This window comes from Uranotaenia lowii, chromosome 2 (genome assembly GCF_029784155.1).
Source record: "Uranotaenia lowii strain MFRU-FL chromosome 2, ASM2978415v1, whole genome shotgun sequence".
NCBI classification, from domain to species: domain Eukaryota; kingdom Metazoa; phylum Arthropoda; class Insecta; order Diptera; family Culicidae; genus Uranotaenia; species Uranotaenia lowii.
Window position 1 is genome coordinate 58,322,084 of NC_073692.1, and position 25,080 is coordinate 58,347,163.

Here is a 25,080-nt window from a genome sequence, read left to right on the forward strand (position 1 = left end):
AAATCAATGTGATATTCTAACTCAGGACACAAAAATTAGTCTAAATCAGCTGAGAAGCCCCAGACTATTTTTTGGCTATCATTGAATAAACCTTTCTTTTCAAATAATTTGTAGTGTTCTATAGTTTTGCCAAAAAGTGAACACATTTATTTAATGAATTTTTTGAATTTTTCGCCAAAAAGTTGACCTGATACAGCAATATCAATGTGATATTCTAACTCAGGACACAAAAATTAGTCTAAATCAGCTGAGAAACCCCAGACTTTTTTTGGCCCAGTATTACTCCGAGAAAAATCCTTGAAGCTTCACTCAAGGTTGTGGGAGTCAGTAAAATGTTTACTACACGGAATGCACAATTAAAATTTTCAGAAAGCAATCGTCGGACTTGAAGGGCTTTTCGGAAATATTTCATGGAATCAGTTTTTGCGCAATAAAAAAAAGTTTCCGCTTTCCGTTCGTTTGTTTAATTCTGCTTAAAACGGTAGAATTTTTTCAGTGCATGCTTGATCTCGCCCCTTTCTAGTGAGCAAATTTGGTGATTTTGTCGGTCCCGACGGCAACGGCCCTATTTTGCTCACCTTCATACTAACCCCCGGTGCGGTATGGAAGTGATTAAACTCGTGAGCATTTTCACTTTGCTCGCGATTGCTGCGGATGCCCTAAGTGTGCAGCGATCGCTTTTACGAGAAAGAATTATAATTGGAACATCAAAATTAAAGGCACTACAATAAACATCGATAACACGTATAAATACTTAGGATTCACCTTAGACAGAATGTTGTGCCACCGCAAACACATTGAGGATGTAAGAAACAGAGCTAAGCGTAAACTTCCACTTCTAAAGTTATTAGCAGGTAGACAGAGTAACGCAAATCCAGAAATCTTGATAAGGATAGGCAATGCCATAATACGAAGCAGGCTCGAGTATGGTGGTATGATATACGGAAGCGCTGCTGAAACTAACCTGCAGAAAATTCAAACACTCCACAACTGCTACATAAGAATCGCAATGGGCTATATTAAGTCAACACCAATCCATGTGATGCTGTCGGAAACCGGACAGGTCCCTATGAAGATACGTTTAGAGATGTTGACTAAAAGGGACATCATCAAAAACTCTTATCACAGAAATCAACTAGCTGTATTTATCGACAGAACGATTGAGACTGAGGCTGATGTCATGCTGAAACAACTAGCAACGCAACGCAACGCAACGTTCCAATAAGATTGCGTTGCATTGCATTGGTATGTCATGCTGGCGCGACCTGTCACTTTGAAATTCCCTACAAATCATCACTTCTCTACATCTGATAATGCTTTGAATCGTCTCCTTTATTTCGGGAGCCATTAAAAACTCATCAAATCACGACCCGGATTGCAAGAATGCCGAAATTTGAACCGACAAAATTCCTTGTTTTTTTTGCCGGAACTAAGAATTCATGAAAATTTTCTCGCCGATTAAGATAGTTTTTAGTTTATTATCACAAGTTCGGACAGATCTTCGTACTATTGTGCTTAAAACCCGGAATCACTGCATCAAATCGAGAAAAAACAATGTTCCTATTGGATTTCCTACTAGTCGCGCTACTAAACACATTGGCATCAGATTGGTCGCGCTACACAAAGCGACCAGTATGACAGGTCTGCGCGATTTCCATGGAGATCAAATGAGAGCTGGTTAGTCGTGTGAACGTTGCGTTGTAGGTCGCGTTGCTAGTTGCTTCAGCATGACATCAGCCTGAGGAGGATAACGGATCTTTCTTGACCTTCGTAGCTGACCATAATGTCGACTTACTATTACAGACTCAGCCCAAGGATCCTAACATTTTAGAAAAACTTTATGCTTCAGAAATTAATATGGACCGCTTGGTGAAGAAAATTTTAGATGAAAAACAAACAAAAAAACAAAATACCTCGGCCAGTCAGTGGCAAAGTATTTTCAGAGAAAAAATGAACACACTATATAAAGATTTCGTTCAAATTTACACTGATGCAAGCAAAACTAGACATGGTACCGCAATAGCATTTTACGATTCGGCTTCGAGTACCAGCAAAGCTGATAAAGTGAATGAACACGTCTCAATTACCAATGCAGAATTGATGGCCATTCAAGCCGCTATTGAATGGGCCATTTCTAAGGATTATCACGAGACGGTTATATTAACGGACTCATCTAGTGCTTGCTCGATCTTACTGAATAACAACGAATATGAAAATAATTACCTTGCATGGAATATCTATAAATTACTAAGCCAGAGGAGAAAAATGATAAAAATCCAATGGATACCTAGCCACTGTGGAATCGCTGGCAACGAGATCGCCGATCGAGAAGCTGTTAAAATGACTGAATCACCTCAAACTATATTTAATTCATTAACACTTGGAGATGTGATAGTTCTCATTAAGGAAGAAGCTTGGGATAAATGGACTCGACAATTCCAACAAATCAGTCTCACTAAAGGTAAAAAATATTATCAAATACAGCACAGACCAAGGAAGTTCATTTGGTTCAAGGAGTTACAAATTAACACAAAAAATAAGAAAAAATTAAGTAGAATTAGAACTGGTCATGTCCTCACTAAGAACCGACTCTTTCAATGGAAATTAGAATCTAGCGAGTTCTGTGATACCTGTGAAGAAGTCGAGGATCTAGAACATATCCTTTACAACTGCCCCCGATTCAATATTCTGAGAAGCAATTATTCAGTATTAGATTACTGCAAACCTCTACCGGAAATTTTTAAAGATGAATGTGAAACTAGTCTAACTGAAATAGTTGAATTTCTAGACAAAGCCAAAATTCAAATTTAGAATCACTATATAATAATACAACAAACATAACCATAATTCAACATGCAACCGGCAAGATGGACCTTAATGGTTTTAGCCAGAGGAAAACTCGCTAAATTTGAAATACTCAGAGCCCGGCTACCTTTTACTCAGACGTCGCCACATGTATGAAGCAGCCGACGGCTGATCTTAATGAACTCAGAAATCAGCGGAAAGATTACTCAGACGGCAGGAAATTCGCCACTCAGAGAACTCGAGTGCTTGAAGGCGACAACTGAGTAAATGTTGAACAGTTTGTGCGAGGCGGTCGGACTTCGTTTGTTTTCGTGCAACAGATACTGGAAAATTTACATGGTAAATATTAATTTTCAAGTAAATTCTTGATATCAATCCGATTTTTTTTTCATATTACAGGGCACTATGCCGAAAATAATCTACCCAGGCGGTCACTAGGTGCGATGATGGTCCGAATGAATTTGGATTGAATGTTAATACTACTATTTTTTTTTTTTGTAAATAAAGGTGTATGCACAATATTTCGACTTTTGCTATTCATCAAATCAAGAAATCCATTATTCGTATGAATAATAATACAGATTTTAACTATTCTAGCATGAAAAAAGCGGCCAAATCCGCTTCAGAATTTTTCGCGAATTCTGAGTAACTATGCCTCATTTGTCGCGAAAAGGGCTGTTAGTCAGTTCTGAGTAAAAGCCGTTTAGTCAGAACTGAGTAGGTGCGGTTTTGGCGACAACTGAGTAGCCGTCACTCTGAACTGAGTAGCTGAAAGTTAGCGAGAATAACATCGTGATTGATGTTTCAAATTTCCACCAGCAAACAAAAAAAAAAAAAAAAATCGTGAAAGTGGATTTTCTGTGTTGTCGGAAAAAGTGCTATTAATCGTTTTCCATATCCGTTTTGCGTTCGAAAACCTACGGAAACGGTCCCTCCCGGTGGGGCCAGGTTGCACGACATTGATTTAAATGTTACCCAAAACGGCCAAGATGCCAGCAATCCGAGACAGTCATGTAGTGAAAATTGCCGTGGAGTTTGAAACGGGGATGCCGCAGCTAATCGAGTTCGATCAGCGGCAGCCACTGACCACCATCATCCAAAACTTGTGCTCATTTTGGGTGATTCAGGATCCGGAATCTTTTGCGCTACGATTTACCGATGGGAACAACAATTACGTGACAGAGAAGAATCGTTACGATGTCAAAAACGGATCGGTTCTACGGATGGAGCATTCTCCGGCCAAGACGGCTGGGGACATTCTGGAGAAGCTCCAAGGTGGCAAAACTGACGAGATGGTAAAGGTGCTCAAGGATCTGACGGAGTTGAGCTCTGACATAACATTTGCGCTGGAGTTCATCAAAGAACAGGGTTTGAGTTTGATCATCGCTATCATTGAAGATATGAGCTGGAAAGCTGAGGGAAATATATTGAAGTTTGCCCTCTCATCTTTTGTCGAGCTGATGGACCACGGAACCGTTTCCTGGGATATTTTACAACCTTCGTTTATTTCGCGGAATATTTCATTTATCAATGCAAGCACCAACAAGGAAATCATTCAATCAGCTTTGGCTATTTTGGAAAATATTGTGCAAAGTAGCAGCAAATTTTCCTTGGTAGAGAAAGATGTTACCTTAGAGGGACTGCTAAAACTACTACAAGATTCTCCATCAACGACTATTCAACAGAACACAATTGCTCTTATAAATGCTTTGTTCATAAAGGGAGACGATGCAAAACGGAAGCTGATCGCTTCTATCATCAGCAACAAACAGTACAGAAGCGTCATTAACAGCGTTATAACAAGTAATATTGGTGCTGAGATATCCCATCAATTGTATGTTTTGCAAACACTAACCTTGGGACTGTTGGAACAACGCATGAAAGCTCCAATCGATGTTCAGGACCAAGAAGCCCAGGAGAAGATAAAAGAGTTGCGTAGAATTGCATTTGAAGCTGATGGCGTTGAGCCTATACCCGACGTAACGGCCCGTCGCCAACATGGTGGATCATATTCATCACACTATAAGAAATTGGGATTCAAATGCGATGTTAATCCAGCTCAGGACTTCCTGGAAACACCACCTGGAATTCTCGCACTCGATTGTATGGTATATTTTGCTCGGAACTATACTCAAAATTATACTAAAGTAGTTCACGAAAACAGCTGCCGTGCTGATGAACATGAGTGCCCATTCGGGCGTACAAGTATCGAACTGGTGAAAGTAATTTGCGATATTCTACGCATAGGAGAATCTCCTTCGGAACACGGTCAAGAGTTCCATCCTATGTTTTTCACTCATGATCATCCCTTTGAAGAATTCTTCTGTATTTGTATCGTTGTGCTGAACAAGACATGGAAAGACATGCGTGCTACCACAGAAGACTTCGTTAAAGTATTCAGCGTGGTTCGAGAACAAATAACCCGGAGTATCAGTGGACATCCAGCTTCATTGGAAGACTTCAAAGCCAAAATTCATACATTTACCTACAACACAATCACCACTTTACGCCAACAAGAAAGAACTTCTCGTGAAGAATGTGAATCTACAGCTTCGGCTATTGTTTCTCTAAAGGAAAAAATTACGCCTGAAATTATGTCCCTTATCAAGGAGCAACGCTTAGGGTATCTCGTAGTTGGCACAAGATTCTCCAAATACAATGGTGGCAAGCGTGAACGAGACAAGTACTGGTACGCTCGTTTGTCACCAAACCACAAAGTAATTCACTATGGTGATTGTGATGAAAAAACTGTGCCAACCCTTGAAGAACTGAACAACAAACTGCCAGTCATCGACATTCGTCAGATGCTCGTCGGCAAAGAGTGTCCTCACATGAAGGAAATGCGTGCCAAGAAATCCACCTTCCCGCTAGGGTTTTCACTCGTCACCGAATCCAGCGATCAGCAAACGTTAGACTTTGTGGCCCCAGACGAAGCTACCTTCAACTATTGGACCGATGGCGTGAACGCTCTGCTTGCTCAACCCATGGTCAGCAAACAGAAGGACGAAGACTTCGAGACGCTGCTGTCGATGGAAATCAAGTTGCGGCTGCTGGACACCGAGGGGGTAGACATTTCCAAGGAACCACCACCGATTCCACCGGAGCCGGAGAACTACGACTTTTGCTTCGACAGCTAGACTGTAAGTGCTTTCTATTCTTTTTTGGCAATAATACAATACTGTTCTTTCGGATGTACAATAGTGTACAATCTATCTGGAGTAAGGAAATTCATTAGTCCTGCGTTTTATTCTTTTTCCTTGATAAATGATTTCACACCGCGGTAGGAAAAAATAACACATCGATGAGCCTGTATTCAGATTATTCTACGTTGACTTTAAAAAAAATATTTCTAACAAAGACCAAATCAGTTGATTAATTTTGACCTTATTTCATCCCATTTGATTAGAAAATCACACTTTCCAACCAATTCGTTTTGATATGACATTCTTGTAAGTACTTAATAAGCATTGCAATTCCAAAACAAAAATCTGAATAAGTTCATCGTTGTTTTGTTGGTTCTAGGAAACGTGACATGAGAAAACCAAAATTCAATGTGAAATTCTCGCATTGGGTATAACTAATGTAGTTTTCAAATCTATCGATGTGTATTTAAAGATATTGAGCATACCAAAGTTTTTATTCTAAATTAATTGCAATTGATGAAAGTGCATTTATGCAATTCGGGGGTTTTCTTTCGGGGAAAAGCTTAGTTGACATTCTATTTTAAATCTTCCAAAAAGTTTTATTCCAAGCGTAAGCTGCTAAAAAGACTAAATTTTATGTTAGAAAACTTACAACGAAAAATTTTATGTTGCTCCTCTATTATTCTGTCTTTCTGACAAAACTGTCATATGAATTCGTGAAAGGGTTCTACAGTAAAAGTGTAAGATTTTTTTTGTAAGTGCAATCTACGGTAATCACGCACACGCATATATTTACAATTAAATGGACATTTTATCCCTTCTTTATGACATCGTTCTTAGTAATATATGAGTATTCGCATTCACTGTAGAAATGCAGAGATTGCTATATGATTTTATTGTATTACAATTAGGTGTAACACATATGTCTATTTTATTAGTATAGTCAAACTTAACTTCACACAAAATATATCACTCTTAGCTATAAAACGTATTCTCATTCAAATGGAATTATTTCAAAACAACAATAAAATTCTGATCCAGTGTTGAGGGAAGAATTCATAAATATATAAAAATTGTGTCTAGAGAGCTACATATACGTAGGTTTATCTTATTTGCATTATCGTACATACAAACAAACATTGAACGTATCTAACAGATTAGTGAAAAGTTTATGAATCATTTAATTTTCTATGCCAAAATAACCTAAAAATAAAGATAAATATATCAAAATACATGATACTATTTCACTGTTTTGGAACGGAAAAGAACATTACGAAAACTTTCTCGCAATCTGAAAACTGTAAGATGATGGAAGGGTGCCTTATAAGCTTCTGCTGCGCTGCCTTTGCAATATATGTATCTCGTCGGCTTAAGTAGATTATTTATCTCCACCGGAATATACCAAGCGTTGTCAAGCGCCGACCCTAGGGCCTCGGGCAAGGCTGCTGGTGGCTCTCTTAGCTGCTCGTTAGTCGCTTCCGTTTCCCACTTTCGGCACCGTTCGGTAACTTTCAAAGATTGTCGTCCAACATGAAGTCCTGTTCGTCCTGGCGGTCCGGCAGACACACGAAGAACTCGAACAGATTCAGCACCGGACCGCGTGAGAAGGGGTTCTGGTAACGGCCGCGCTTGTCCCGCAGGTACGGGTAACGTTTGTAGTTGAACATCTCGTTGGTGGTAAGGTTCATGCAAGCGTGAAGAATCTGGGAACAGAAATGGAAGATTATTTTTTACTTTGAATGGCATTTTTCATGAACTAAAAGTGTCAAAAAACTGCAAATAGAAAAAAATTACATGAAAACAAAAAAAAGGTCAAAATGCCAAAAATTACAAAATTTACAAAAACGTCAAAATGAAAAATAAAAATGACAAAAATTTAAAAAAATGACAAAAATAACATTAGTAACAAAAATGACAGAAATAATATAAGATATCTTTGGCGATCTTCCATGAACTACAAATTTTAAAACCGGAAAAAAATGACGAGCAAACAAGTAAAAAACAGAAATGGCAAAAAAAAATACAAAAATAACAAAAACGACCAAATGAAAAAAAAAATTACAAAATGATAAAAATGACTAAATTTATAATAATTTTAAAAAAAATTCAAGAATAACATAAATAACAAAAATGATAGAAATAACATAAATGTTAATTGACAAAATGACAAAAGTTACATAAATGGCAAAAAAATGTAAAAAAACGACAATGGATAATCTGAGAAAAAAACGTAACGGAATGAATGACCAAAATGACAAAAAGACAAAAAAATTAAAAAATATAAATAATCAATAAAATTAAAAATACAATAACTAATGAAATTATTTTCAAAATCAAAATTATCAAAAGCAAAAAAAAAATGAAAAAAACACGAAATAACAAAATTCTTAAGACAAAAAAAACCTAATGTTAACCTAGAACACAAACTTGTTAAAAATATAAAATAACGAAGATGAACTCAAAAGACAAAAATAACAAATATAAAAACGACGGAAAGTAATGTGTCGAATAAAGTAAATGTTAAAATAATTAAAAAAAGACAACAATAACAAAATTGCAAAAAAAAAATACAATTATGACCAAAATTGCAAAAATAGCTAAATTACAAGAATGAAAAAAAATGCCAAAAAATTATTGCAGAGGTGACCTCGGTCCTAGAGTGCAAATTTATGCTTATCATCCCTTTCTCTATTTTTCCTAACTAGTTATTGACTACTAGGACGTAGCCGGCGTCGTTATTGATGTTTAAAATGAGAGCATAAGTTATGTAAAGGGTGCCCATGATGAAATTGCCACACTATACAATTGCTCTAACTTTTTAACCGTTGGGTAGAATATAATGAAAATTTGGGTGGATTTAGTTCATAGTGTATTGTTTACAGTCCTGTGATCAAAACTCGCGAAATGGAGTCGAAAGAACAGCTCGTGCGCCCACAAGGCCCACAAGGTCCCAACAATCTTCTGGCCGGATTTGAATGAAGACAGCCGAAGAACTGAAGAAAGTATGGGTTTACACGGTTGATTCACAGTTTGTGCAGAATCTTACGGCCGGGGTTTAGGCCAAGGTGCGGGCATTTTCGTATGGACTGTAAATAAAATAAGAGTAAAATGGTAAAATGAAGTTTAATAGTTATTTTCCAATCCCTGGAAATTTGATGGCAATCGGATGAAAACTGGAATTTTGCGAATCAATTTTGTGTGTGGCAATTTTATCGTGGACACCCTTTACATTGAGAATGATCGTATTCCCAAGAATCATTTTTTTTGACCTCTGCATAGAGTTGATGACCTCGGTCAATCACTAATGTTAACTAGAACACAAAATTGACAAAAATACATAATAACGAAGATGAAATCAAAAGAAAAAAAAAACAGAACATAAAAACAACGAAAAATATGTCGAATGATGATTAGTAAAAATAATTTAAAAAAAGGTAAAAATTGAAAATAATTACAATTATGATCAAAATTACAAAAATAACAAAACCAACTTAATTACGAGAATGACAAAAGTGCCGAAAAATTACAAAAAAAGATAAAATTGTAAGACAAGAACAAAAATGGCAACAAAAAAAAACTATAACACATATTGTAAAAATATAAAGATATGCAAAAACAGATTAAAAAATAATAAATTTGACAAAAAAAAAAACAAAAATATGACAAAAATATAACAGAAAATGAAAAAAGACAAAAATTTAAAATACAGAATTAAGCAATACTGACGAAAATAATTTGAAAAAAAAAATTAAATGAAAACAAGACAGAAGACTGACAATTACAAAAAAAAAAACAAATTTTAAAAACAACCAAGAAGACTAAACGACAAAAGTGGGTAAAAAACGCTTTTAAATCAAATACCTAAAACGAAAAGAAAGAAGAAATTAACTAATAATCCAAGACAAAAATAAAAATGGTCAAAATAACAAATAACACAAAACTATCAAATTCTACAAAACAACAAAAAGCATAGTGGCAAATATAACAAAGTAAAGGAAAAACCAAAAAAGCAAAATGACTTAAAACAACAAAAAATACAAATACAAAAAATCACAAAGAAAAGAGGAAAAAATTATAAAAAATAAATAAAAAACAAAAAACATTTCAATAAAAGAACGAGAAGACAAAAAATTGACAAAAACACAAAAACTTTTATATAACTTGAGCTTCAAAATGTCGGAAATGACGAATATTATGAAAACAACTAAACAGACAACGCCAAAATTAACCAAAAAAAACTCAAAAAAAAACAAAATTTAAAAAAATCACTAGAGATAAAAAAAACTGAGAAAAAGACACAAAATAAAAAAAAATTACACAAATTTTCAAAAACATCAAAATTACATAAACGACAAAAATGAATAGAGACAGAAAAAAAACAAAACAAAAAAGACTTATTGGCTAAAATAGCCAAATAAGACTTTAGAAACAAGACAGAGAAAAATGTAAAATATAACAATAAATACACCGGACAAAAATAAAATAATATCAAAAACCACCTTTAAGGCAAAAATTATTTAAAAAAAAAATTAAACAACGCAAAATTGACAAGACAAAAATGGTTACAAAAAAAATCCAAAAATAACAAAACTCACACAAAGGCAACATCAACCATTTTTAAAAAACCAACCACCAATTTTTAAAAAATAAAACGTTATAAATAAAGATGTACCGAATAGTGGTATTCGGCGAACGGTCGAATACCGAATATTGACCTTTTCAACTATTCGGCCAAACGAATATTCGGCCGAATATTCGGTTGAATATTCTATTGTGTTTTCAACAGAAATACTTCTATTTCTACTGCTTTTTCTAATAGAAATCTTCTATTTCTGCCATCTTAATTCCCTCATATTTTTCAGTCGATTTTTTCCAACCAGATGTATCAGATCTTTTTAAGTAGATGTCTCTTTAATTTTCAAAATGTCACCATTAGCTGAAACGACATAGATAACTTGTCGCTTCTAGGACGTTTATCACAAAAAAGATTGGATTCCACTGAAATCTGGGGGCAAAACATGTTAAAACAGGTGTTAAGCTATTTGAAATTGCTTTTTTATATAAAATTAATTGTCTAATTTTTGGTAGATGTGATCAAAAAAGTTTCCAAAAAGAAAGATGACCTTCAACCTTATGCATACTTTACCTTCTACGACACGTATCCACACGGCCGGGTCTGAACTATTCTTTTAAAAACTTGTAAAAAAAGGGAAAATCTGAACAGAAACTAGGCATTATTCTTAAACATAAAGAGGAAAAAGAAATTTAAAACTTACATCGAATTACAACAGCATTGTTAAAATCGTATCTAACGAATAAATTTACTCTAAAAATTGTTTTGTAACAGAAAATTTAAAAATTTTCAAAGAGATATTTGATTTTTTTTTAATTTGGTTAATCAAAAATCTTAATAAACCCTAGTAAAATCCAGAAAGTTATAAAAAAATGTGGCCATCCTGGTTCTGACTGTTTAGCTTTTTTCGAACTCTTCTTTGGTTTATGGGCAAGCCTGGATATATCAAGAAAATTTTGAATAAACGATATTCAAAGTATATAGCTATCTTAAGTGAATAATACACGGATACATCTGAAATGTTTAACTGAAATCATAAGTTTCTGATGATTTTGAAGCTTTTTCAACATAACCTTTGCATATTCAATAAACTTTAAAACATCAGTTGAAAAAGTTGAGAATAAATATTCGGCCTATTCGGCCGAATACTTAGCTCAACTATTCGGTGAGGCGAATATTCGGCTTAACAGTTTTTTGGCGGTATTCGGCGCCGAATATTCGGCCGACCGAATATTCGGTACATCTCTAGTTATAAACAAACTGGTTGATTATCCTGCTCATGAAAGTTTATTTGACTTACCGAAGTGCAGGTTAAAATCCAACCCAAGCCGCAGAACACGAATGCCTCCACCAAACCGAGCACGTACAGCAAACTGAATCCCTCGATCATCACGCAGTAGCAGGCAAAGTAGATCGTAAAGGAACAGTTAATCGCAATACTGAGCACAAACAACAGGAACCACATGCGGTTACGCAATCCCACACAATTGTAGATGAAGGGACAGTGATGGTCGAAGTACGACACACAGCGGTTACAAATACGGCAATGCTTTGCCCTCAACGGCCGCAGGCAACGACAGCTGTGGCAGAGCCGCGACAAGATGACATTTCGTTTCTTCCACTTATCGAAGTACGGTATCTGTTTGATGGCTTCATAGTAGGTATCCGAATTCAAGGGTATGTAGCCAGGGTCCCGACGATTGGCAATAATCCAACTGATCCACATAACAGCATTCCAATAGATGAAACAGTAATGCGAGCGCCTCAAGGTGTTCCAGGTTATCGGAATGCACTGAAAGTTCAAAACCTTAGATTTGATCGACCTGCCAAAGAAAGCCAATAAATGATTTTACTCACCCTTATCATGTACATTGGGTACCCCCAAAGCAATACTGAAAACAGGAATAAGATTAATGGTCCTTTAGAAGCTCCAGCGCCTCCGAAAAGAAGACTCCAGATCTCCGAAATAGGTGGCATCCATCGGGACCTTTTCTTGATCTCATTATGCAGTAATTTGACCACATCATTGTTGCGGTGGCTTTGAGCCAGCATCAGTGGGGTTTTGCCATTCTTGTCTCTGGGCTCCAGTTCCAAATTTCGCTTTTCACAAAGTATTTTGACGCACTGTAGATTTCCCGATAAACACGCCAGATGCAGTGGAGTAGATCCAAAATTATCTGTCTTCTGCAGATCGACCCCGGAGTACATCAGCAGACGGATCAAATCTGCGTGGCCTTTGTATGCGGCCCAGTGCAAAGCTGTATCGCCATTGATATCGGTAAGGTGGTTCTGAGCCCCCATACCCAGCAAATATGCAGCCGTAGCAGTACGTCCATACATGCAGGCCGTCATCAATGGTGTTAAACCCTTGAAATCGGCAGCATTCACTGCGACGCTTGCCTGAAGAAGCACCTGCACTACAGCTGCATGACCCTTGCGACAAGCCCAATGAATAGGGCGAGGGCCTTGCGTTCCCAAACAGGGCAAATCGACCGGAGCATTCCGTTCCACCAAATATCGCATCATTTCCACGTTCCCATCGAGGGCAGCCCAATGAGCCGGAGTGTAGCCATGCTTGTCTCGGGCACTCAGCGCTTCCGGTCCAACCTTTTCCACCAGATTTTCCACCTCCGATAGCTCCCTGAAAGATGAACAGATATAAATAAGTACTTGGGTATGCTAGAGGTAGCCAACCTGCCTAATTTTAGCTCTATGCGTAAAATTGCCAAAACAAACACGGCCTAATTTCACTTTTGCTAGGTGAATGTCTTTTAAAAAGACTTCTAAAAGTCCTATATGACAATATATATGACGACAAATAATGCGCACAATATAGGAAAGTTATAACAACTAGCGTTTGATGGTATAAAAAGTTGATAGTCAAGATTATTAAAAGCATCGTGTTGAAAATATTGTCATTTTAAAGAATTCTCAAACGACAAAATTAGATTTTGAACCCAGCCCCAATAGGGGAGATAAGGGCATAATGGCCACCTAAAGGAAAACGCTTATTCAACCATAGATAACAGCTGTAATATGTGAATTACGTCATTGTTTCGTGTTCAATCACTCAAATAGTCTATTGCCCAATTGGATCAAACTTGAAAAAGTAGATAAAAACGTTTAAAAAGGCATTTTAAAATTTTTTGCCTAATGCTGAAAACCAGTTACTGTAGGGGCACAATGAGAACCCCCTGGGGCAGTATAAGCACCATTAATCAAGGCAGGATGAGCGTTTTCTGCCGGAGAATCTAGCAGCGAATTCGACTCGATGAAGTCAACTGAATAACAGAGCTACAGCTTGACTTGTTTCATCTGTCGATTGGCTTATTGGTAAGGTGTCGGAGAGGTAATCAGTAGACTCGAGTTCCTGGTCAAGGTGATTTTTTTTTCATTTATCATTCATGATCGATGCATTTTGCACTTAACGGTGAGGCGTAGGTCAATCAAACAAAGCAATAACAAAATAATCAGACCTAGAATTAGAAAGAATTCAAAGAATTAACACATGCTCAAACATTATGTTTCGGGTGTTTTGTTTGACAGATGTTGCTACTAGCCGTATAATGTAACAATAAAAAAATCAATCATGAATGGTATGTGAAAAAAAATCCCCTCGAACATTAATCGAACTCGAGTCTACTGATTGACTCTCCGACACCTTACCAATAGGCCAAATCGACAGATGAAACAAGTCAAGCTGTGCTCTATTATTCAGTTGACTCCATCTAGTTGAATTCGCTGCTAGTTAAACGGCAGAAAACGCTCATCTTGCCCTGATTAAAAGTGCTCTGTTCGCCCCAGGTCAACAAATTTAAGTAAAAACGCGTTTTAAAATTGATTAAAGTGAAAAATCAAAAATTTATGATTGTGAAAATTGAGAAACAATGTGCAAATCATGTTGCATTGCGTACATTTCAGATCAAGATGATTTAAAGGTCATAAAAACTTATTTGGTGGTGCTCAAAAATTATAATATTTTCGCCACTTGAGAACCTAGCTGGTTATTATTTGATATTTCTGTAAAATTGAAAAAGATATTTCTTTTTTGGTGAAAAATTAATACTATAGGTAGTACGAAACAAGTCCTCATGAAAATTTGTTTAAGAAAATACGTACTTATGTAGAAAAAAGGAGTGCTTGTTATGTCCTTATCACCCCTACATACATCACAATATTCAAAGTCTGATACTGTTTTTAAAGCTACAAATGAAATTACAAGAAAAAAACACTTTTCTTAATCGTTATGTAAGGTAGACACAATAGGTGGTATGAATAAGAAAAAAGCAATTACTTCGATAGCTTTTACTTAGCTCGAACTTTAGAATGGCTAAATTTGAAAGCATTTTCTTGACTAGATATGAAAAAGCAGAGAAAAACATTTACTTTCAACCTGCTCCGGATTAAAAATATGCATGCCATTCGAAGTATTTGATTCACAAAACTGCTCGAAAATAGCAAAAGCAATTACTAGAGCTTTATTCATATCAGCCAATGTTCCGAAAATCGCTCAAGAAAAGCAATCAAAATTCGTTTCAAGCTAGAAAATTTCTACTTTAACCCTCATCCGCATTAGATTGTCAATTTGACACTATTTCAAGTTTGAATGCTTGTAACATGTTTCAGAAGCTTCAAAACACAAAAAATTCTTCGAGGACCCCAAATAAATTCAAGAGTTCTATAATATTGCTTTTTTTTTATGGAAGAACCCTGGATTCCTGGACAAAAATAAACTCCCTTTTCCGACTTAGAGTGTAAATTTGACACTCCAAAAGCAACATCTATTTAAGTCGTTTGAATTATAATTAATTTCATTTAAAACTTATATCAATAGAAACCTTGTAATATCAGAAACATATTTTTAGAACATTATATGTACCTAAAGCTACTAGTTTTCTCTTTCATCAGCATGAAAGACAAAAAAATCCGAAAAAACGTGCCTCAGGAAAACTGCTGTAGTTCATATATAACACGTCCAAAAAATATTTGCCTCGTGCATATAAAAGCTGAAGTTAATGTCTACATCATAAAGCCAAGAAATATTTTTTTAAATTTTTTTTAATGAAAGGGTCTCAAAAAGTTAAAAAAAAGTGGTCTGAAAAACCTATTTTTCGTTCGACTGATAGTAAAAACTGTTTGAGCGGGTAGAGTTTTAAAAAAAAAAGACTACAAAATTTATTCTAATTCTAACATTTTGTTGCCTTTAGATTTTTTATTTAACGAAAAATTAATTTACTGGAATTTTTCAAAGTTGACTACTTTGCACGATTTTTTAAAAATTGGAATTGCATCTGTTTTTGTGGTCCCGTTGTACCCTGATTTTCAGTGCTTTTACTTTGTTTGGACCAATGAAAAGTATATTCATTAGAAAGGAAATTAAATCTACATTCTAATAAGGTGCAATAATTTATGCTGTGAGATTTCACAAAAATATGAAAATTATGAACGTAAAATCATTCATGAATGTCTAGAACCACAAGCAGAACGCGTGCAGCAGATCGAGTTTGTTTCGTTTGTTTGCTCTCCGAGTCCTACGGTGGGAGGTGATATAGGTGATTTCAATTCCCCCACCGGCTTAAGGGAGGGGGGCTTCCATATAAAATTTACATAAAATATGACACAATCCATACACTTTATTAGTAATTTTTATCAAACTTCCCACACAAACTTATTTTGACATAATTAAATGATTTTTTATTATGGTGGGCAGGTTTTGGTGTATTTGGACCAACAATTGTGTTGACAAATATTTTTATAAGAAAGGGGGGGGGGGATTTATATTTAGGGGAGATGAGGGCATAACGAGCACCCAGGGCATAATGAGCACTACTCTTTTCTACGAAAGTACGTATTTTCTTAAATAAATTTTCATGAGGATTTGTTTCGTACTGCCTATAGAATTAATTTTTCACAAAAAAAGGAATCTCCTTATCATCTTTACAGAGATATTAAAAAAAAAACTAGCTTGGTTCTCAAGTTACGAAAATATTATAATTTTTGAGCACCACGAAATAAGCTCTTATGATCTTAAAATAACCTTGATCTATAATGTACGCACTGCAACATGATGTACACATTGTTTCTCAATTTTTACCATCATACAATTTTTGATTTTTCACATTTATCAATTTTAAAACATGTTTTTACTTAAATTTGTTGACTAGGGGCATATAGAGCACCATATTATCGAGGCATAATGAGCATTTTCTGCCGTAGAATCTAGCAGCGAAATAAAATTAATTTATAGCGCCACACCTTGACTAGTTTTCATCCGACGATTTAGCCTATTGGTAAGGTGTCGGAGAGGTAATCAAAAGATTAGCGTTAGATTTCTGTTCGAGGTGATTTTTTTCCATTTACAATTCATGATCGATTTTTTTATTGTTACATTATACGGCTAGTAGCATCATCCTCCGAACAAAGCACATAATGTATAAGCGTGCGTGAATTTTTTGTATTCTACAAATAGACCTAGATTATTTTGTTATTGCTTTTTTTGATGAATCTACGACTCACCTGACTTCATCGAATTGAATTCGCTGCTAGATTCCCCGGCAAAAACGCACATCTTGCTCTGATTAATGGTGCTCATACTGCCTCAGGGGGGGTTCTCATTATGCCTCCACAGTGGCTGGTTTTCAGCTATTGGCAAAATTTTTTAAAAGGCATTTTTTAACGTTTTCATCTAGTTTTTCACGTTTCAGCCCGTTGGGGAATAGGCTTTTCAAGTGTCTGAACACGAAACAATAATGTAACCTCCATATTATAGCTATTTTCTATGGTTTTTCGTTTTCCTTAAGGTGGCCATTATGCCCCCATCTCCCCTACATATTTTACATATTCATTGTAAAATATATCAGAACTCGAACAATTTTCAAACGATTTTTACCAAATTTGGCACATAATAAATTTTTAAACGTTTACCGTTTTTGTAGAGGGGGCTCCTATACAAAATTTGCAAAAATTTGATTTAATTCGAAGAGGTATTGTTTGTCTGCCTGTCTTTTTGTTCCCTATAGACTTGAAAACTACTAAACCGATCAATGTAAAATTTGGTTTGTAAGAGTTTATGGGGTCGGAGATGGTTTCTAAAATATATTCAAACCGTTCTGACTTAAAGGAGGGGGGAGAGCTCCCATACTAAATTAATAAAAATATGACACAGTTCGAACAATTTTCGGAAACTACTAAGCCATTCTACGTGAAATTTGATTTGTAGCCGTTTCCAAGACCGGGAATAGTTTCTTTAATAATTCCAAACCCCTACGAATCAATAAAAAAGAAGGCTTCTATACTAAATATCAAAAATTTGCACAATTCGAACATTTTTTTTTTGGAAACTATGGAACTGATCATCATAAAATTTTGTGTGAAATTGTTTTCAAGACCGGGAATAGTTTTTTTATAACACTTTCAATTCCCTCCAAATACGAAAGGGGGGGAGGGGCTACTCCCATACAAATTTCACAAGAAATTAACAAAGTTTTAAAAATAGAATTCATGAACGTAAGCGTTTTGACATAATTTGAACGTTACTTGAATTCACAAATGAGTTTCTACTTAATTTTAGTTGTATTGTATTAATTGCCGTTTCCCATTTTGATGAATTAAGATAATTCAATAGAAGTAACATATACTGCCCCTTCTTTCATAATAGTCTCATATGCAAAAACAAGCAAGCGAGAAAATCAGCTGTTTCTGTTTTGGAATATATTTTCAAATTGTGACCACAACTTTCAGCATAAACGAAAATCGTTTGATAGAATGTGTTCTAGGTTGTCATAATAAGTCATAAGACCTGAAATTTTCAAAATTAGGTCATTGGTAAGGTCTGGAGCATCATTTTTATTCGTTATGGGACTGTTATGCGAGCACATTTGACACCTTTTTCAAATCTACTCGCATAACAGTCTCATATGTATGCTTCTTACTGGCTTGCCTTCGAAAACTAATTAGTGGTATGAATAAGGTTTAGCAATTGCTTCGGTAGCTTTTACTTAGCTCGAAATGAATCAAAGCAAAAGTCCAAAGCATTTGCTTAGTTTGGTATGAATAAACATTTGCTTAGCGGATATGTACTAAAGTCTTAGAACATAGCTTTTGCTTCGAAAAATAGAGCTATCCAACCAGCAGAATCTGAAGTTTTCTAAAGTAAAATGAAAGAAGACGATCAGAAAATTGAAAAGTACGGCTAAAGTAGCCTTGAATTCGACGAAGCGGGTGGTGGGTGTAAGAACGACCGGAATTTTTTTGTTAATCCGTGCTTGTATGTTGATGTTTAAAGAAAAATGAATATATACATATTCGAATATTGTCAAACAAAAATGGCCTAACTTTAATATTAATCATAAGCTCTCCCACATGTATTTGGATCGGGATAATCCGATGTATCAAAAATAGGCAATAGGCGCGCATTTTAATTTAGATTTTTTTTAAATCTTAGAATTATAAAAAAAATAAATAAAAAAATGAGAGATCTGTATAGTGTTTTAAATTATTACAATTTACTTCTTACTTTGAGCCAATTGGGACTTCTTCAACTATAGCCGGATTTTTTTTATTTTAAAATATTTACTAATTGATTTGGTTATTGTCATCTTAGACGAATGATTTTATACAACGACAGGAATATGAAAAAAGTTGGGTTATCACTTCGACTTTCTTTATCCATGTTGAAAATGCCTTTTTGAATTGTTTTGAAGTGAAATATTGCTGATTTGATAAATTCATGACGTTATTAAAGAATTTTTTATTAGAAAAGTCTGCTACCGAGCATGCTTAGAAAATAAAGCAATTGCTAGGAGATTTGTCGAGCAATTGCTTCAGATTTGAGCTTTATTCATACCAAACTAGCTTGTTCTAAAAGTAAAAGCTTCTGACTGAGAAAACAGCTGTCAAAAAAACTTTATTCATAACAACCGAAGCAATTGCTTTCAGCGACTGCTCGATTCAGTTTAGCAAAAGCAATTACTAGGTTTTTTTCATACCACCCAATGTGCATAATTCGACATCAAGTGAGTTGAATCTTTTTTGAATGACTCAAAGCAATAAATCAAAGACTATTTCGCCGAAAGAAACATTGAAAAGTAACTAAATCCGTGGTATTTCAAATATGGGACTGTTATGCGGGTATATTTCACATGGGACAGCCACGAGTTGATATATTTTTCGAAATTTCTGGAACAAAATCTCTTTTTTTATTGTTTAACATTGAAGTCCTATGTTCAAAATGACAAACTGTCAGGTTAGATGAAAAATTACGAAAATTCATATGGGACTGTTATGCGAGTAGGGGCAGTATATATTATTGATGAAACCAATATCTTAGTGTTATCATAAAGTCTGGCACACTTTTTTATTATGTTCAAATTTGCCTGTATCTAAATACTTTCGCGATTTTTTTTAATTTAAAGGGTTTTTATGGTAATGAATTTTCCTCTTACTTTTTTTTTCTAAAGGGTGACTCCTTCAACCTTAAAACCTTCAAGTTACGTTGAAACTCAAGACAATCTAGAAGTTCAGATGCCATGAAAAATATTTCGCTTTTGAATTTTTATTTTATTTTTATTTTTAATTGAAATGAATAATTTTAATGAACGTAATTTTTTCCAAGGGGTAGCAAAGCACACCGTGTCAGCTAGTCCTGTATAAGAAATTTTGCCAAAACGTTCGCGAGTCAGGTCTTTTAAATTATTCGAGCATACACAGCTCTCTTTTTTATTTCCTCACCTGAAATTACTTTCAAATAACAACATGAATTATAAAATAACGGTTTTGGGTCAACTCATAAACTTTGCATGTTATTTGATCAATTTGGATATGGTGGCCCACAATTCCCCCCCCCCTCCCCCTTTTTCAGAATCCAAAGAAAAAAAAAACATTTTTTCAAGCAGTCGAAATTCGGGAAAATAATTTACTAAAAAATAAAATAAAATTACTTAATGACACGCTAGAAATGTAGAAAACCATACCATTTATCCTTTCCATTTTATCTTTTTTAATAAAAAAAAGTGGCCCATATCTCCCCTAACAGTAAATTATTTAAATGTGTTAAGGCATCTATAATATCATTTTGAAATAGGGCTAATAAAAATACAAAAATTCATTTGAGTAATGAAAAAATAATGAAACTTACAAAATTTAAAAATGCAATGACCAGCACAAATCAAAATCTCTTTTAAATCTTAAAATGCCGATGTTTTCAGTTTCTCAATCTTTTCAAATCTCAATCAATTTGTTGGGAGGCTAGTAATTTCAAGATTATTTTACCAGAATTTTTTTTCTCTTTACTCAGGAGAAACTGAAAATATTGGTATTTCAAGATTTTAAAGGGGATGAATTTTTATTTGCGTGCCGGTAACTGTAGTTATTCATGGAACAATTTGCAACGAAAGCCTCGTTGGATAGTGTGGAAAGTGAGGAAAAATCGTATCTTGCAACGAGTGGCATACACAAAATTTTTGGCAATGCCGGAAAATACCCTTGAAAACAAATTTATTTTATCAGAAAAAACGGTTTGCCGCTTTTCCTTCAAAATTAAAACAGTGTCAACAAGTAGCACTTTCTGACATTTTTTTGGAAACTGTTTCGAAAAGTACTACTTTTCGACACGACTTTCCGATACTGTTTTTTTGCTTAGAATCACCACATGTGATTTGTTAAAATTTGCTTTTTGTAGGTTAATCAATGGATTTTCAAGAGATTGGTTGTCACATTTGTCAACTATGTCATTTTTATTATGCTTGTTATTTCCGTCATTTTTTTATATTTTTCTCAGTTTTGGCATTTTTCCCCCAAGGTTATTTTTGGGTTAAAAAATCGTTTTTAGACACCTTTAAATGAAGTACGATTGAGCTGAAATTTGGCACAGATCAGGTTTTCGGGCCAATCGACATTGTTTCCATCCATCCATTTGCCACCCTGAAGTACATACACAGTAAATTTTTGCTTCGATTTCCAGCAAAAAAAAATGCTGGAAAGGTTCAGCAATCCAAATGTTTGCTGGAAACCAGCAATCGGTTTTCGAATTGCTGGATTTTTCAGCAATCGGTTGTGCGCTTGACATTTTTGCTGAAAAATCAGCAATCGGTTTTTAAATTGCTGGAATTTCCAGCAATTGATCTAGTTTGCTGGAAAATCAGCAATCGAGTTGTCAAATTGGAATTTGTTTGTTTTCGTACGCTGAAGCAAGGTGAGACTCTATATTTTACGAAATTTGGTTAGATTAATATAATTATTTTTATTTTCCTCTATATTCTAGCAACATCACAGCAGCACATCAAGTCAAGGGTGAGTTTATATTGAACAGGTAGATATTCCATGAAAGATACTTATCAAATCTTTTTTATCAGGTGGCGGACGATCAACACTTTGGCATAAAACTGCCACTCCTGAGCCGGCGTTAAGATAAATAAATAAAATTATGTTCTTAAAAGTAAATAAATCCCTTATTTAAAAAATTGGAAATGATTTTATTGCTTATTGTATGCACAACCAGTATTAAATATTTAATTTTGAACTGAAGTATAAATTTAGTACTAAATATATCCCGGTTGTTTTGAAAGAAATGCTGGTTTCCAGCTATCTGGATTGCTGATTTTCCAGCAATTTGAATTGCTGGAAACCAGCATTAACGTTTGCTGTTTTTTCCAGCAGTTTAAATTGCTGGAAATTTTGCTGGAAAGTCAGCGGGACAAAAACCAGCAAATTTTTGCTGGTTTCCAGCAAAAAATAATTTGCTGTATACATAGCTTAGCTTAGCTTGATTGACTACTCACATCCACCTTAAATCATTAAACCCGAAATGCTTTTTCATAGTTGTAAGCAATAGATCATAATAGATCAATTTCGTTAGATTTATTTAGCATTTTTTATTCAAGTTTTATTTTATCATTATGACAGTTGTATTAGATTCAATGCATTTAGGATTCCAAAATCGCAGGTGTGGCTTAGTAGAACGTGATCCACATCGCCAATGGTTGCTACTCCGTGATTGACCGAGGCCATCAGTTTTGTTCAGAGGTCAAATGAACGGAGCCTGGGATTGGCAACACATTCACAATGCTCAAACCTGATGCTCTCTCTTTAAACATCAATAACGGCGCTGGCCACGTCCTAGTAGTCAATAAATAGTTTGGAAAAAAGAGAAGGGATGAAAGAACAATCTTGTGCTTTAGGATCGAGGTCACCTCTGCATCCTAGCAAAGCAATTTTGATTTGGAGGGTTGGGTTAAAGGATATGGTCGGGAAACACTTTTGACAAGTGTGATCTTTTTTTTTAAATATCCTACTGCCCTATTCTTAAATCCAAAATTGCAATTCGTTACAATCTAAGTTTCAATTCACTTGCAAAAATATTCATATTGCAAATAAAAGAAAAAGTTAATCTATCTTACTGTATTCTTATATAATAACAAACTTGAATCTCTGTATCAAGTATCAAGTATCAAAATATCAATCAATCAACTTTGAAGAAAAGATTGACTTTCAACATGAAATAAATAGATTTTGTAGTTCATCAATATTGCTCAAGTTAATTAATAAATGATACGAAAGAAGAAAAAAAACTAGGTTTTATTTTTCAATGCTCCATCAATATATGCCCCAGGTTAAGTAGAGTTTGTTGTAAATACAAGTTTATGCTTTGCTTTAACATTTTCATACATGTATCAGTTTTTTTTAAAATTATTTCCAGAACAAGTTTGATTGAAAAACTAATATCGAAACTCTGTATTGTCAGATGTCTAAAAAAAATTTTCTAATGATTTAATTGTTTGAACTTTAAATAACCTTTTTACAGTGTAACGATATGACTAGAAAAGCTAAATTAAAATGTAAACATATAATAAATAAAATAATCATAAAAAAAAACAATTCTTTTCAGTACTGTTTTGTGTGGTGGTAACATACAATCTATACAAATGAGAAAAATATCGACAAGAATTTAAAGATGCCCATAAAAAATACTATAATTTAAATACTTGGAAAGTTTCATTAGTTAAACATAAGCACACTATTTCCCCTATGAGAGATATTGATTCATTATCATTCAATAAAAATTACCTAAATTGAAATACTTTAAACTTTTCTTTCAGATTTTCCAATAATGAACAATGAATTTATGATAAGAAATAGTGAAAAAATAATCTATATTGTTTAATTTTGTAATAAATATGTATTGTGAATTTGCCAGAATTTTTCCAAAATTTGTAGATGCGTTTCCAATCTATGCCTTATCTAATATTTAATGATTGAATATATAATAATTCGTAATCCTCGTTTATTTTGATTTTGCTTCTAGTATAAACTTGTATTAAGAAAAATCCGAGCAGTAGTAAAGACCGGTATAATTAAGTTTCCAGAACTACGTTCTTCTGACACAATTCATTTTATTAGAAAAAAAAACCCTTATAAATTGCATCAAACTGGTAATAATAAATTATTAAAATATTAACAACGTATTTTCTTTTTATATTCACAGCAACACCATTCCGAAAAAAATAATCTTAGCTTATCAAAAACTTGAGATTAGTAAAAGGCACTTCACTTTAACAAATAATTACAATTTTTTCTATTTTTTCGTGTAAATTAATAGAAAAAATTTCTTCGGAAGATAATTTTCGACATTTCACTCCGGCAACGCCTACTCAATCTCTTTGCCACCCTGAAGTACATACATAATATAAAAAGGTTTGAATAAAAACGTTGCACTATACAGTTTTTTAATTGAAAGGAACAGTATTGTTCGTATATGTTTGATTCTAATAAATATTTGATTATGTTGTTTACTATTTTCTCACATTGTTATCCAAATGTCGCCTACCAGAAGGTCAATATGTTTAATTGATTTTTTCAATCAAACATATTCACCAGATTGACGGTTTAAAGACCGTTTCTTTCGAAAAGAATTTTAAGCTATTCCAATTTAAGTTTCAAAGCCTAGTTTGACCTTCAAAGGAAAAAATACAATTTGTTTGTTCCCAAAAGGGGTTTATAGATTTTTTACAAAACAGGGACTTGAACTCACCCGGCCTTGATAACGTCGAAGATGTCGTCCATGCTACTTTGGATCAGGATTTCCGTGCTGTCCGACCGTACCAGCAGATTGCTGTCCTTCTCCTGAGTCGGGGTTTTCTCTTCCTCGGTGTGCGGATGATCGTCGTTCTCCTCGGTCACCATGTTGCATGACGCCGTTAGGGGTAGTGCCCACACCAAGGTGCGAGCACTACCAGGACTCGGATGCACTCGGGACTGCGTTTTGATACCGTTATCGAGCGCCACTTTTCACACGCCGAAACTGGAGTCTGCTGAGCTACCGTCAATCTGATAACGTCCACCACCGTCGTTGTATCCGAGGTATGAACTTGTCCGAACTCGATACTGGCGAATCTGCGAAGAGAAGCAAACGTATTTTAGTATTTTTTTGGACCGAATGTCTTCCTGTCCGAGCTAAGCCATACCAAGAGTGGAAAAAACGAAGAATTTTGCGAAATTTTCAAACTTAATCGAAAGCAACTTTTTCGTCTGTAATGCAGCTGAATTTTTCCAAATATCGATTTT

The 25,080-nt window shown here is 34.7% G+C and overlaps 2 protein-coding genes across 2 annotated transcripts; one reads left to right on the forward strand and one right to left on the reverse strand.

The window, feature by feature from the left end:
• The first annotated feature begins 3,644 nt into the window (after positions 1–3,644).
• LOC129747586 (engulfment and cell motility protein 1-like) lies at positions 3,645–7,140 on the forward strand. Its single transcript, XM_055741877.1, has one exon. The coding sequence runs from the start codon at positions 3,774–3,776 to the stop codon at positions 5,940–5,942; it is 2,169 nt and encodes a 722-aa protein (XP_055597852.1). The 5' UTR covers positions 3,645–3,773; the 3' UTR covers positions 5,943–7,140.
• Positions 6,543–25,080, reverse strand: LOC129747587 (uncharacterized). Its single transcript, XM_055741878.1, has 5 exons — positions 24,981–25,080; positions 24,548–24,909; positions 12,379–13,162; positions 11,822–12,313; positions 6,543–7,651 (listed from the first exon to the last, which is right to left on the reverse strand). Exons 2-5 carry the CDS (start codon positions 24,697–24,699, stop codon positions 7,460–7,462), a joined length of 1,620 nt encoding a protein of 539 aa, XP_055597853.1. The 5' UTR covers positions 24,700–24,909; positions 24,981–25,080; the 3' UTR covers positions 6,543–7,459.

Bases quoted from the DNA above. Each gene is read 5' to 3' on its own strand.
- LOC129747586 (XM_055741877.1), top strand. From the start codon at position 3,774: ATGTTACCCAAAACGGCCAAGATGCCAGCAATCCGAGACAGTCATGTA.
- LOC129747587 (XM_055741878.1), bottom strand. From the start codon at position 24,699: ATGGTGACCGAGGAGAACGACGATCATCCGCACACCGAGGAAGAGAAA. The intron at 13,163-24,547 runs GTGAGTTCAAGT...TTCATCTTTCAG, and splicing joins TTCGACGTTATCAAGGCCGG to GGAGCTATCGGAGGTGGAAA. The intron at 7,652-11,821 runs GTAAGTCAAATA...TTCTGTTCCCAG, and splicing joins GGATTTTAACCTGCACTTCG to ATTCTTCACGCTTGCATGAA.